We start from the raw sequence: 14,601 nt of genomic DNA, 5'->3' as shown, positions 1-14,601 counted from the left end.
TGGTGCTTGTCATACTGGGCTCCATCAGTGAGAGGATCACAGCTGTCAAGGGCTGTCATATGACAGGGAGCTACCCAATTTTAAGAAACGTTATTAAGAAAGTCATAGTTTGGCAGTGCCTGGACAGCCTGTAGGAATATAGAGCACTCAATAAACTTGGTAACTGGAGTTACTGATAAAGCACACTGTTTGTACTCTCTCAGTATTATGCGCAGCTGCTTTTAGAGCTGATATTTTCAGTCTCCAAAAAGCTGTGTGGTTGTGGGTTTGTCAGGCTAATGTTTTTATAAAGAACTTAAATAATGTGAACTAAAGAAAAATACGGTACCACAGTTAGTAAATGTAGTGAGTCATTCTGAATAAAATAACAGGTTGTTTCTGCAAATTTGAATCCCACAGAACTTCCATTGACAACAGCAGATATTTTTGCAGAAGTAACACGTAGCTACCCGTCTGTTCTTACGGTTTAGAACCATTGTTTCCTATATTTTGTGCATATACTTACTCATATTAAATGTTTTAATCTGCTTTTAATATTCACCCTTTTAAACTCTGAGTAACCCATTTCTCTTAGCGATGAATCCTTATCCTTGAGTCTTTGTTCTCCGTCATCAGTAGTCTGTACAGTAATGGATAAAGGCGCTTTCTTTCCAACATTATTGTTTCTTCATTTTTTTTCCTCCATGAAAAAGTTCCCTTCTGTTTTGCTGTGTTGCTTTTTTTTTTCACTGCACGTGTTGACATCTAACATGCTTCAAAATGAGGATATAATCATTCCAGAGCCTACAGTAGGCCTTTGAGATGGACGTTGTGTTCATAGAAAGTGTTCAGACTTCAGAATTTAATCTTTTGGGACTGAGAGCATTTTGTTCTGTTTGAAAATGTTATTTTCTAACCCATGTGACTGAAACTAATTTCCTAAACATGAGGTGGGCAGAAAGTGAAGTTAGAGTTGGCAGATGTTTGTGTCTGCATCTCTTCTCTGCACATTCTAGTAGAAGCTAATTGGCAGGGTGTTAATTAACCATATTCATAGAATCATAGAATCGCTAAGGTTGGAAAAGACCCACAGGATCATCCAGTCCAACCATTCGCCCTTCACCAATGGTTCTCGCTAAACCATGTCCCTCAACACAACATCCAAACGCTCTTTGAACACCACCAGGCTCGGTGACTCCACCACCTCTCTGGGCAGCCCATTCCAGTGCCTGACCACCCTTTCAGAGAAGTAGTATTTCCTAACGTCCAGCCTGAATCTTCCCTGGTGCAGCTTGAAGCCATTCCCTCTAGTCCTATCACTAGTCACCCAAGAGAAGAGGCTGACCCCCAGCTCACTACAACCTCCCTTCAGGTAGTTATAGAGAGCAATACGATCTCCCCTGAGCCTCCTCTTCTCTAGACCGAACAATCCCAGCTCCTTCAGCCGCTAATATATAGCTGCTAATATTGTCCCTGATATTGTTGTAAGCATAAGAAGCAAAAGGCTGGGACCGGGATCTCTGAAAGTAAAGAGGAAAGGAAGGGAAAGAAAATGAGAAGAGACTAAGAGAAAAGCAACGAGAAAAGGAGAAGAAGAAAATGAAGGAACAGAGAGAACTAAAATAGTCCTTCAAAAGAGTAGATACCAAATCTGACCATATGTTGCCGAACAGTTAATTAACTCAATGCAAGTAGTTAAGTTCCAGCCCTTAGCTTTACAGCAAGTGTGGTGGGTCAGTTTTGGCTGGTCACCAGGTACCCACCATGCTGCGCTCTCTCCCTGTTTCCTCAGCAAGATGGTGGGGATAATAAGATGGAAAACCTTGCAGGACGGGGAAGTCACTCATCAGTTACTATCCAGTCTCAGGCAAAACAAACTCAGTTTGAGGAAGATTAATTTAATTTATTAACAATTAGAAATAATATAGGATAACGTATAATAAAAGCAAAATTAAAAGCACCTGCCCTGAACCCTCTTCTTCCCAGGCTGCGGGGGGATGGGCTGCTCCTTCATGGGCCTCTCCTGGGCTGCAGGGAGCTTCTGCTTTGCACCTGCCCTCCTTCTGTGCTGACCTGGATGGCTGCAGGGCTCTTCCCTCTCATTTCTCACTCCTCTCTCCCAGCTGCTGTTGTGCAGCAGTTTTTCCCTTCCTTCAGTCTGCTCTCCCAGAGCACACCCAGCGCTGTTCATGGCTCAGCTCTGACATGGGCCAATGCTGGGCTTTGCTCACAGAAGCCACCACTCCAGCTCCCCAGTACCAATCCTGCTATGTAAACCCAATTCAGAAATCTCTCCAGTATTTAAGAGCATCGTGAGCAAGGCTTTGATTATTCACAGAGTAATCGAGTTGTTTAGGCTAGTGCTAGATAAAACCTCTGGCAGTCATTTAGTTCAATCTCACATCTGGAGCATGTCCATCTGGAACAGGTTACAAAGGTCTGTGTCCATTTGAGCCTTGAATATCTCTGAGGATGTTGTCCAAGCAGCCTGGTAAAATACTGGACCATCATTAACCTCTGCTGGACATGATCCAGTATATCAATGCCTTTCTTGTAGTGAGAAGCCCAGAAGTGAGCACAGTGCTTTAAGGTCACTTAGAAGCATTGAACTGGTCTTGATCTGGTGACTACATGCTTGCTAATACAACCCAAGACCATCATTGCAAGGGTGAAATCCTGACTAATAATTATTTTCCAGCTTCTTTTGTGACTGTCTAGAAATTTGATACTGCTGCACAGGGTTATTCCAACCCTAATGGAAGATTTTACAGTCACTTTTGTTGAAATCCATGAGATTCTTGTCAGCCCGTTTCTCTGTCAAGATGTACCTGAATGTAGCCTTGTGTTCCAGCGTGTTGACTGTTGTCCATAGTGCCAGTCACCTCATCATAGAAACTAATCAGATTGATTGGACATGAGTTGACCTTGGTGAATCAATACAGGCTGTTAGCTATCAGTTTGTCCTCCACATGTCTGGAAACGGCTGTGAAGAAACTTGCTCTGTAACTTTTCTAGGGACTGAGGCACGTAGCTACCTGAATCATCTTCCTTCCCTCCTTGAAGATGGTGGTGGCGTTTGCATTTTTCCAGTCATTAGGACCTGACCACCACGACATTTCACTGATAATGAGAACAATTGGCAGTACCATTGGCCATCTCCCTCTGCACTCGTGGGATACCTGAATGGATATTTGTAATACCCGTTGATAGCAGATGAGAACTCTTTCTAAAAATAAGTAATTTTATAAAAATCTGTCTGTCTACGGTGTCTACTAACTCACTGTTTTCGAAAAAAAGATCTGTTATTGTTTCTTCAAGTTCCTCAAGATTATTTGGTACAGTGCTGTGTCAAATATTGGACTTCGAGTTACTCAGATCAGTACCCCAATCTGAGATGGTGCTTTCTATGTTTTCTGCTGACATTAGTGGTGAATATTAACATCGAGGGAACCTTTCAACATTTTGTAATCTCTTTCTAACATACAATTATAGGCATGAGAAGTTCCCTTTTGTATTTTCCCGTGCTATGATTGAGTGCACTCCTGCATGCAAAATCTCTTAATCTGAGTCACTACTTATCACAAGAAGAATAAAACCTGAAAAGCATGCCACGATTTTGGTGCTCCTTCAGGTAATTTGTTAAGAATAGAAAGAATCACATTCTGCGGACTGAAATAATTTATACTAACTTCTCTAAGAGCAGAAGAGTTCTTTTTTCTTTGTTTTTCTTCTCTCTTTGCTTATGAATCCTGATTTACTTCGGCGAATTTTGTTGGCAATGGAAGCAGTTCTAATGAAGAGTTATTTTTTACGTGGCAGTCGTGTAGCTGTGTCTATCAACCCTACAACTTAAATAACATGGATGTATTTTAAGAATGTGTTGTGTGTACTTATATGGGTGCTCTCAGTTTACATAAGGGGGATCCTCTGTAAAATTAACACCTTTCAGTAGTTCCTGAGTTTGTGTCCTCCATACATCCACGTGCACCTGACCTTATCTGATACTAAAAATGTTTCTAATGTCCTTTATCTAAACAACATTTAAGTCCTCAGAGAGGGAGGTTTCCAGCAAGCTAAACTTAAAATACAGCAATCAAAATGATAACAAAATATTCTTAAGCCCCTGCCCATTACATGAGCTAACGTATTTGAGCTGTGTACTTAATCGTTAGGTTTTATTCATAGCTGTGGGTGTTGTATTTGGCAGTTATCCAGGAAATGAAAGTTTTAATATTCAGACCATCATTTCACATAGCATTATGCCTATTGGTAGCTCCTCTGGAAGGGAAATGTATTTCTGAGTGAACGCTTCAGGTTTTTTGTATCCTGATTTATGCTGTGTGCGGAAATCCCATTGGGAGTAATAAGATCCCTGTCCTGTAAAGGTCTTTGGAAACTGTAAGTCTTGAAGCTTTTGATAAGCTGGTAAATGATTTAAAATTCTGCTTTGATCCCAGTTATGTCAGAAGAAGCAGTGAGGAGCCAGCTGGGGTGGATGTGTGCTTTGCAGAGCCCCCCAGCACGGCTGTTGGCTGGAGCTCGATGCCCACGGTGCTGCTCCCTGCTGCACTGCAGCAAGATGCACCAGGGAATGTTACCAGGACTGCTCAGATGTGAGGGGATGGGGGGAATTCAACCGGATGGGATCTTTGTTTTTAGGATATAGCAGCCTGGGCAGAGCGGTATTGTGTCAAACCTGTGCAAACAGTGCTTTGGGATGGAGGGTGTCTAGTTACAGCAAAGGGCTAAGCTCTGTGGGAGGTAGGGAAAAGGTCTCTCTTCATAGCCTGAAATGAGGACTGATAATGTCTTGCTTACAGGTGTGCCAGCCACCCCATTAGAATCTAAAAGCATTTTCCTTCACTGACCTTTTTTTCCCATCTCCATCGTCAATGTTTCTAGGGCCACAGGAGTCTCTGGCAAAATGGAAGTTAAATCAAACTGTTGATTATCCTATTTTAGATATTGCGTTCTGTTTTCAATACTGTAACACCTTAAACCTGGGAGATCAACTTCATATGCAAAGTGATTTCCCTGACCTTTGGGGATATATATAATCCTTTTGTCCAGATCAAATACGTTTTGCTCTGATGCAGAAGACCACTGCTATCCTTTTTGTAGGTTGTATTTTGTGGAAACAGCTATGACAGCAAAAATGTTGCCTTCTCCGCTGCCTTCTCTCCTGAATACTTGGAAATAAGATGCTTTTCATCACCTATTTCTTCTTGGAAAGCTTATTTACAAAGAGTAATAATAGGTTATTTGGTAGTGAATGTGTTATCCTGAATGCCACAGATTACCAAGTCACCAGTTCCCAAGGAAGACCCTTTTTTGCGAGGCAGTGTTATATTTTTGTTCATCATGTGCATGGGGCTAATTACATTTTGTTACCTTACAAATTACATACTGTTATTACTAGTATCGTTAACCATCTGTGTCTTTCTATTTGCAGCTTGGGTCCTGTGTTTGCTCTGTTTGTACCGTTTTATTGCTCCATTCCAAGAGTGCAGGTGACACAAGTACTAGGCTATTTTTCTATTACGAACAAGACATTGGTCTATATACTGGGTTTACAGGTATGGTATGTACTTACTTGTTCATCTTTTAGTGACTTAATAGCAGTTAGTATTTCTGGATGTGCGATTTTGATGCTTCCAGGTGCATGATTATGTCTAGCTAGTGCTTTCCCATGAACTACAGTATTGAACAATATACTCTGATATATATTTGGGGCTGAAGTAGTGGGCAGATTATCTGCTATTCCACTGTCTTCAGTCTCGATTGTCATGCATAGGAAAACATAATATTAAAGTTCTGTAAATTTGAGGGGGATTCAGCGAAATGAGCCAGATGAAAACAGGACCTGGTACAAACACACATGTATTTTTCACCTTTCTAATCTGCTTGCATTTTTGTTTTTGTTCATTTTTGCCTTGTCTGATGTCGCTCAAGCAAAGCTGTAGATAGAATACAGTCTTTTCCTATGGTTAAGACTGTTAGTAAATGACCAAGGATTTGGTTGAGTTACACTTCCATATAAATTTGTTATTTTTATACCAAGCATTGCTGTGTAACAGATAATTTAATGTAACATATTGCACAGCACTTTCAAGTAGTGTTCTGTGAAATGTGAATGGAAAAATACAGGTACCTGGTTCAGAAATACGGTAGCAAGCCCCCAGTGGCCCAGAAATGACTCTAATGTCACAATCTGAAATTATGCATCAGGAGGTGTGTGAAATTATGAGAAATTAGACTCATTTTTATATATTCCAGGGACTCAAAAATAGCTCTAAAACTAGCAGTGGAAAGCACCATAAGTACACGATGTGGTACAGAGAATTGTAGAATGAGCGGTCAGTTTCAGAACTGTGGTTCCTGCTCTGCTTCAGCGTTTCATTCATCTGCGTTGCCGTTCAACGTTTGGATTCTGTTGATTTCTGCTCCAGCACCCTGTTTTCTTGATCCATTAGAAATATTGTTGCCTCTCTCCCCAAACCATCAACATCACCATTACTCCAATCCTTGTGAGAACGATGATACTGTCTGAGCTCTTTTCCGTTGTGTCCCTTGCCTCTTGCTCTCACACATGCAAGACCAGGTACTCATCACTGCATCTCCACAGGGTCTTTCCCTCTTGCATGCAGAACTGCCACTGCCGTCACACAGAGGTCAAAGGAAACTCATTTGCCTTCTCCTCATTTGTAAACTCTGCCCTTATCTCAAGTCACTCTTTCCGTAGTAAGCCTAGAGAGGTGTTCTCACAATTCAGGCAGCATCTCACAGGGCTATTTTAGTAACCAGTATCAGTCTAATTTTCAGGCTGTTTTCCCAACTAAGAATAACCTTCTCCAGGTGATGAGTCACGTACGCTTTACTAGAAAGGGTGGGCCACCCTGTTGGCGTATGCAGATTTTTTTTTTTTTTTTAAATTCACTTTGACCAATTTCTGCAATTCCATGCCTGCAAGTATGTCACTGGGTGAGAACTTTTAATTCTGATGCTCGTGCTTCATCTCTCTGTGGCTGTATGTCTAAGAGCTTCACTTGCACTGCCCAGCTTGGAACTCTTCTCCTTCTGCTGCTGAGTCATTTCCTTTGCTTCAGTCTGTCTTTCAGACTTGTTTTTCTGTGCAGCCTATAACTGACATCCTGTTATACTTAGTATGCTGTATGAAAATAAAATGTATTGTTCTGTAGAAGAAGAACAATTGTCGAATCCCTGTTTTTTTTTTTTTCTTCCAGTTCTACTTTTGGAATGTATGTTTGTTAATGTTAAACATAATTTTCATAGAAATAAATGTGTGACTTTCCCCATTGTCATGGTAGGTATATAGCCTATATAATGTTGTACGTCGTAGCTCAGGAAACATCAGCTATGTGAAATTGAAATTTTAAATTGCTTCTCTTACCTTCTAGCTCTTAACCTCTGGTTCCTACATCTGGATTTTAGCCTTAAGTGGATTGGTAAGTCTTACTGTTTTAAAAATTGTGTCATCTAAAACCCCGTGTTATATGTAAAATCAGTGCAGTACATTTGGACTCAGAAAAAGAGCTGCAATTACTAAGGGATGTTTTTGATTGTAACAGTAAATAGAAAGTTTGTCTTTAACTTCAGAAGTGTGAAGCACTGACTGGCTGGTGGTAAACTGACATACAAGAAAAGAGATGGGTAATATTTGCAGTTTGCCAGTGTTATCTGACCCGTGCAATTAAATTTACTGTCTCAGGCATAGACCCACAGCTATAAAATAAACTTTTATGGTATAAATACCCATTACAGTACTGTTTGCTTGTATGCTTTATTTACCCTGGTCTTTATCCTTTCTTAGCAAGCCTCAAGTTTATTCCAGAAAGCAACTTTTAACTTTTTGCTGGTGGGATTTCATGTTTTGCTCTCCCCCTAGACTCATGCATATATCCATTTCATACTGTGACGGAGGCAGTAAGAGTGGGAAATCACTTTATTTGTGTCATTCAGATAAAGTTGATGTAGTCTATCTTTTTCCTTTCTGACTCCATTCTTAGCATTAGAGCACTTAGTGCTAAAACACATTGTACTAATTTTTTGAGATTGCTAAATGCTGATAAGCTTTTTGAAAAAAATTACAAACTTACACATTAGGAGCTCTGCCTGTGATTTAATGATTCAAAATACTGTTTGCTTATCAAACAGTGAAAGTGCCTCCTCTTCCAAAGTAGATCATTTTGTAAGAACGTGTAGTGACAGGATAAGGGGAAATGGTTTTAAACTGGAAGAGGGTAGGTTTAGACTAGACATTAGGAAGAAATTCTTTGTCATGAGAATGGTGAGACACTGGAACAGGTTGCCCAGCGAGGCTGTGGATGCCCCTTCCCTGGAAGCTGGATAGGGCTGTGAGCAACCTGGTCTAGAGGGAGGTGTCCCTGCCCATAGGAGTGGGATTAGAACTAGATGATCTTAAAGGTCCCTTCCAACCCAAACCATTCTATGATTCTCTGACTATTAGGTTGATGCAATCTTACAAATAACTCAAATTCTACCCTTGTTTGTAGAACCTATTGATTAGAATTTAGGTAAACTCAGAGTGAAATGTCTGCGAACACGTCGCATATTGCTGCTGTAGTTCAATGGTTTGGTCTCTTCCCATTTTTGTGTACTCCAAATGCTCTGTGAGCTAGAAGGAGGACTGACATGAGTGATGGAGCTGTACATGGTGTAGTCTGCTCAGCAGTTTGGTCTCACCATAAATATAGATGAAAACAGTGTAACTAACAAGCCAGAATTCCTCTCCTGGAGACCATCACATTCCTTTGAGCCCAACTGAGAATCTGTGACTTCCTCCAAACGCTCTGCCCTTCCTGTTACTCTTCTAGCTCTTTTAATAGCCCTTCCTTTTGAACAGGTGTTTGCTATGAAGGAAAGGAAAGGAGAGGAAAAGAAAAGGAAAGGCATTTCAACCCCCTCTTTCCTGGTAGTAGGAACTGTGTGTATAATTGGTTATACAGACTTTGAAAGAATGCATCAAGCATTTCTTTTTCATTCCCGTTCTTATTTTAATTGCCTTTTAATGTACAGTTTTAGTCAGATGTATAATGCAGCCTTTTTAGGATTCTTTTTCATGAATGGTCATTTTTTAATTGCAGGTTGACAGTATGTTCTACATAGGTGTAAGCCCTCAGGAGTAAACCGAGCTTTCCATGTGTCACAGGAAGGCTTAAAAAAAAGATATTTAAAGTTTCATATTACTTCAGTCAGGATGAATTAAGTCATCATCATGCTCTTTTCAGTCTCCGTTTTTTCCTGCAATGAGCAGATATCTGCACTCTGCTGTAGTAAGTGCAGATAAGTAACAAGTGCTGCACTTTGGAAAAATAGTTAATGTTTTGAATTTCAGCCATTTTTACACAGCATATCATATTTTTGTGAATAGGAAGTCTCATTTTCTCATCTGTTAGTGATGATAATTTGATGTCTCTTGAGAAAACAGATATAGGAGTGATGTTTCCTAGTCCATTAAGTAGTCTGAAGAGGAATGTGAAACACTATAAGGGCACCTTCTAGCACTGTAAGTGTAGATTCTTAATAACATACATATGTGTACAGTTACAGAACTGCTTGTGTTGTCAGATCAATGTTAAGTCATTCCAACTACCTGTGTATTTTTGTAATTGTTAGTGCTGTTGGCATTATCTAACGTACTATACTTTACTGAATTAAATTTTCATGTTATTGGAGAACAGGCTTAGCAAATACACGAATACCAAGTCAGCTGGATGTGAGATGTAGTCACTACTTCACTGCTAGTTAGGCACTTCACTGTTTTTCCGAAGACCACTTACACACGCGTATGACTGCATGTATGCAGTGCTGTTCTGCCCTTTAGCTTTCACTGCACTTCTGCCTACCTGCAATATTAAAATGGACGGAGCCTGCATGATTTCTGAATTGTTTTCAGTTTCCCACTTTCTCCTCAGGACGTTCCCATTTTAGGTCTATTGAAATTCTCACTTTGTATATTTTTTACACACACCCTTAAGTGAGACCTGGCTTCTTAGTTACAAGACGTGGCACTGCAGGTTTCTGCATTCGTCCTTGCTAATGCTCTTCTCTATACATGTCAGGATGTAAAAGAACGTCATGAGTTCATGTTTTCTGTGGTTTTGAGGGATACATACATCACATTTTAAAAATGTTTCTCTTTTTGTATGTGTTTGCACATGTATATGACTGTAGACATATGACAGGTAGGCATTGTTGTCATATGCTTGGTGATAGGGAATTTTAGAGTACATATTCTGTGTTATTAGAATACAGAAGTTATGTTGTGGCTGTCTTTGACATAAGATGTTATCTTCCTAGGTCACTAACTTTGAATCAGCACATGAATACATTGTTCAAGTCAACTTTTTGCTCTCAGGTGAAGTTGTAGTACCTCTTAATTTCCATTCTTTCAGTATGTCAGTGCAGCCCTAGTAGTTTCCACTGCTGGTATGTTGTCTAAAGCATGCTGTATAAATACATAGTGTTTATTTACAAAAAAAAAAAAAAAATAGTATACTGTGAACAAATGCACACATCTTGAATATTCACATATCTAATAAGTAACCTGTACTGTTAGTCTTCTTATTGCTTATGACTCTAATTTAGTTTCTTGCAGTTTGCTTTGCCAGGTATATACCATACTTGGCACATATGGTCCAGATTCGTTTCTTATAACAAGTTTTTTTAATGTCATAAAATTAGGGAGCCTCAGTGCAGGTATATCTTGAAAGTCAGATGCAGCCTAATTCCATTTTACTTGAAACCAGGAGTTCTGTAATGATTAGCTGATTACAGAAGTGTTTCCTTGCAGTGCGTAACATTTAGTTTAGTGAAGCTCAGAAAAAAAATTGCCTATTTTTTCCTTAAATCACTCGAAACACCTTAGAAAACAGCATCCATTTGAATGTTGTACTGGACACATATATATATACATCAACCCATCCTCTCTCCCTCTTTTCAACTTTAAAAAAGGAAAAAAGGTTCCCAGGTTCTCATCTCACATTTCTCATTGGAGTAATTTTGCAGGAGTGAAACATGACATTGTATTTTGTCAGGTTGTAGTTTTCAGATTGTTTGAAAAGTTGCACTGAGGTTGGCATCTGGTCCAGCCCTCCAAATGAGACAGAGGCAGCTACAGCAGGTCGTTCAGCTCCATGTCTCATTAGATTTTGAGTATTTCCAAGGAGGAAAATTCCACAGCTTTTCCAAGCAAACTATTCTAGTTTTTTTACCGTCTTCACAGTAAAAAAAAAAAAAGTTTTTTTCCTTTGTTCAGATGAAATTTCATGGACTTTAATTTGTGACCTTTAATTTGTGTTCTTGCCCTATCACTGAGCACTACTGAGAAGAAGATGGCTCCCTGTCTTCATTCCCTACCTTCAGGCTTTTGTATATATTGATAAAATCTCCTGTGTCTTTTCTTCTCCAAGACAATCTGTCCCAGCTTTCTGAGCCTCTCATCCTGTGAAAGGCACTCTAATTTCCTAATCATCATCCTGGACCCGTGCTGGACTTGCTCCAGCCAGTCTGTATCTTCCTTGTACTTTGGGGTGCAATACTGGGCACAGTATTCCAGATGCATTCTTAGCAGAGCTGAGAAGAGAGAGAAAAGATCGCTTCCCTTGACCTGCTGGCAGCAGTTCGGGAAGTTCAGCACTAGAGTAAGAGGGATTAGGAAATGAGGAATAAGCGTTGTCTGTTTGTTTGTGCTAAATTCTGGACAGGTACAAATATCCAAATATCCACCTAGATTCGCTGAATCCCACCCAAAACTAACATGAGGTGGCTGCATTTAGGCAGTGGTCGATATTCAGTTGAATGACCATAGGTGACTGACTTTGAGATGTGATCTGCTCACTTCTTTGACTTGATCTCCTTTGTGGTGGGAGCGAGCGTAGACACCGTGCTCATGGCTGCACAGCTAGCTGACACGTACTCCTACATCAGATAAAGCATCTGAAGAGAAAAATAACTGATTCATCTGTCATACAGGGGATCTTAGTGTGAAAGTGAGGTCATATTTGTTTGTGGAGGCAGACATGCAGATTCTTCCAGTTCTGGAAGAATGAGAAAGTATTGGGAAAGGAGAGGAGAAGGTAAAGATGTGTCTGTCATAAGATACTCTATTTTATCCATGACTTCTGAGATCCTGTAGAAAAATGGATTTTAGCTTTCAGTGTGAAGTTTTCAATTTCTCTCTAAGATCCGAGGAAGAATTTGTGTGTACGATGTCTGGTCCACATGGCCAGTGGTACCAGTTGGTTCAGGAAGTGGCATACTGCTTCCTGAACCTTTGTTAGCTGTGCACTTACACCACTGTGGCTACAGTGCTACAGTCAGCTTAGGATGAGGTGAGTTGTGTCCTGGAAGCACCCACTTCTTCACTGATTTAACAGGGAATCCATGAGAGTTATTCAGCTGAATATGTATTTTCGGTTGCCTGTAGAACTGTAGCAGCGACACAAGGAGAAAAATACAAGTTAGGATAGATATACTGTGCTGAAACAACATTACCTCTTTGCACATACAGAAAAAAATGTTTTGAGATCTTACAGTGATTGTGCTTGGCCATGAAGGTAAATAATTCTGTCAAGCTCTAACCATTATGCAAAAGAATTTTTCACATAATTTTGATACCAATCTGCCTTCCTTTTCTTTGCTTGATTTTCTCTTTAAGGTCAATCAAGTAAAGAATTTAAAATGTCTCATTTAGTAATGGTGCATGTGTGTCTTTGTCTTGTAAAATCTTGGAGAACTTCTGTGTTTGGTCTACCTAATGAAAAAGAGAAACTACAGCTACTTCCTTGCTCTTAAAAATGTCTCTTTGGAGAGACATGAGGGAAGGGGAGAGGAAGTTGACCTTTCTTATAGGGATAGAAAGAAAATGACTAAGGTGCATTTTATGTTGCTAGCCAAAAATCCTCCGTTTTATCAGTGTGAACTTAACTGCCATGTCTTCCCTTGATAACTTTCTAGAGCCTAAAACACTCTGGAAGATCATCTATTTGGGGAAAGTAGTCCTTTAACCTGATGTACAGTGTTCAAATCAAGATATAACGATATAATCTTATATTCACTGAATAAACAAAGTTGTTTATTTAGACCTTAGATACTAGAAATACACTACATCCATGAGAAAAACTGGCGTAAGAAGGAACTTTACACTTCATCAAAGCTTTTCTTTTTTTTTTTTAATCAAAGTTTTGCATATGAATCAGCTAAAAAAGAAGTTCCGTGGAAATACATGGCATTAAGATGAGTATATGACACTAAACCAGACTGAATCACAAGATGTATTTTAACTACACATGCCTCCGTGTAGGGTTTATTGGAAATAGGCAAATAGATATCTCTTTGTCACTACATGAAACTTCTTGAAAATTTCTTGAAGCTGAGCACAACATTTGAAGTTTTTACATTTACATCTAATAGCTTTACAATTGGAGTAGTAAATCATGGGAAAGAGGAGTGGGAGTGGCACTGAGGTCCTAGCAAATATGAAGGTAACAAGATGGGATGTAGGCCATGTACACATAGTGCCTTTCACAGCTGAATCTGTCCTTCCATCTGTTTTTACTTAAGAAGAATTGCAGTTTTGTGATTGCTCTGCACAGTTTTTAGCCTACAGTATGTTTCTTGGCAACTATATGTAGAAGATATACAGATAAACAGATTTGTCTTTTTCCTTCACCAGGTTCATTTTGTTTCAGATTTTCCTCTGAACTTTATATTGTCAGATTTCTTGATCTTCTACTCTGTGAGCATGTTAGCATGCTCCATCTTAGTGTTGTCCCTAAAATTTAGGCTCATAAAGCTTTTTCTTCTGATTAAATTCTCTTGATTGACTAGCTATTTCTACATAGAAAAATATGAGAGTGTACATTTCAGCTTCTGAGACAAATCTCAAAAGTACTGGCACAAACACATGCTAGTGCTGTTCTATTTGCTGCATTTTCTGTGTTCAGTTGCTATGAGAACAGTTTGTGATTAACATGTTCAGACACGTGTCAAGATTTGTCATACGTTCAGGGAGATGTAAATTTTCCTATCACTGCTTGCATTGTTTTCTTCTTGTGACTTTCTGAACTCTATAGATTATGGTGCCTTGAAAACTTTAGACCTTCATAAAGGACTGTAGGTGATCAGTGGGCAGAGATTAATAGTTGGGAGGGACATCTGAAAGAGTTGAAGGAATACTGGTGTGATTTCTGACAAAGTATTTTGAGTCAGAGTCCTCTTCTTCTCCTCTGCCTTTCCTTGCAAACTCTCTGGGACCAAAGACAGAGCCTGGCTCTGTAGCCTGATAATACAGGGTGGGAGGAAGGATCTCTGAAATCATCAGATGAAGTTTTATCTAGTATTTGCAACCAACTTCAGTAGTTCTTGCTCCCAAAAGAGTGACCTTCCTGGTAGGCAGACAATCTAGGTTTTGAGTAAGGAGCCTATATACTCTGACTCCCACGGTAGTCGGTGGCTAACTTCTGAGGTACCTTCTTTGTTGGGTAGGTACCTAAAGTACTACATGCCAAAAGTAGGTGATCACAGAAGTGATATGAATACTGCTCCTCTTACATATTCATTGGAGTTTTATCTTAGTTT

The 14,601-nt window shown here is 39.6% G+C and overlaps 1 protein-coding gene across 5 annotated transcripts in view; it reads left to right on the top strand.

Moving 5' to 3' along the window:
• The window catches only part of UBAC2 (UBA domain containing 2), a 97,046-nt gene that overhangs the window by 62,336 nt on the left and 20,109 nt on the right, over positions 1-14,601 (top strand). For all 5 annotated transcript variants that reach the window (XR_006939280.1, NM_001006268.2, XM_015274298.4 and 2 more), the window contains exons 5-6: positions 5,432-5,555; positions 7,398-7,445. Coding sequence is in view for 4 of the 5 variants with exons in the window: in NM_001006268.2 (NP_001006268.1) it covers positions 5,432-5,555; positions 7,398-7,445 (172 nt within the window). In the remaining variant the exon portion in view is untranslated. The remainder of the gene's footprint in view (positions 1-5,431; positions 5,556-7,397; positions 7,446-14,601) is intronic.

The sequence above is a fragment of the Gallus gallus genome, chromosome 1 (genome assembly GCF_016699485.2).
Source record: "Gallus gallus isolate bGalGal1 chromosome 1, bGalGal1.mat.broiler.GRCg7b, whole genome shotgun sequence".
NCBI classification, from domain to species: domain Eukaryota; kingdom Metazoa; phylum Chordata; class Aves; order Galliformes; family Phasianidae; genus Gallus; species Gallus gallus.
Note: the sequence above shows the minus strand (reverse complement) of the source record. Positions and strands in the feature narration are given on the sequence as shown.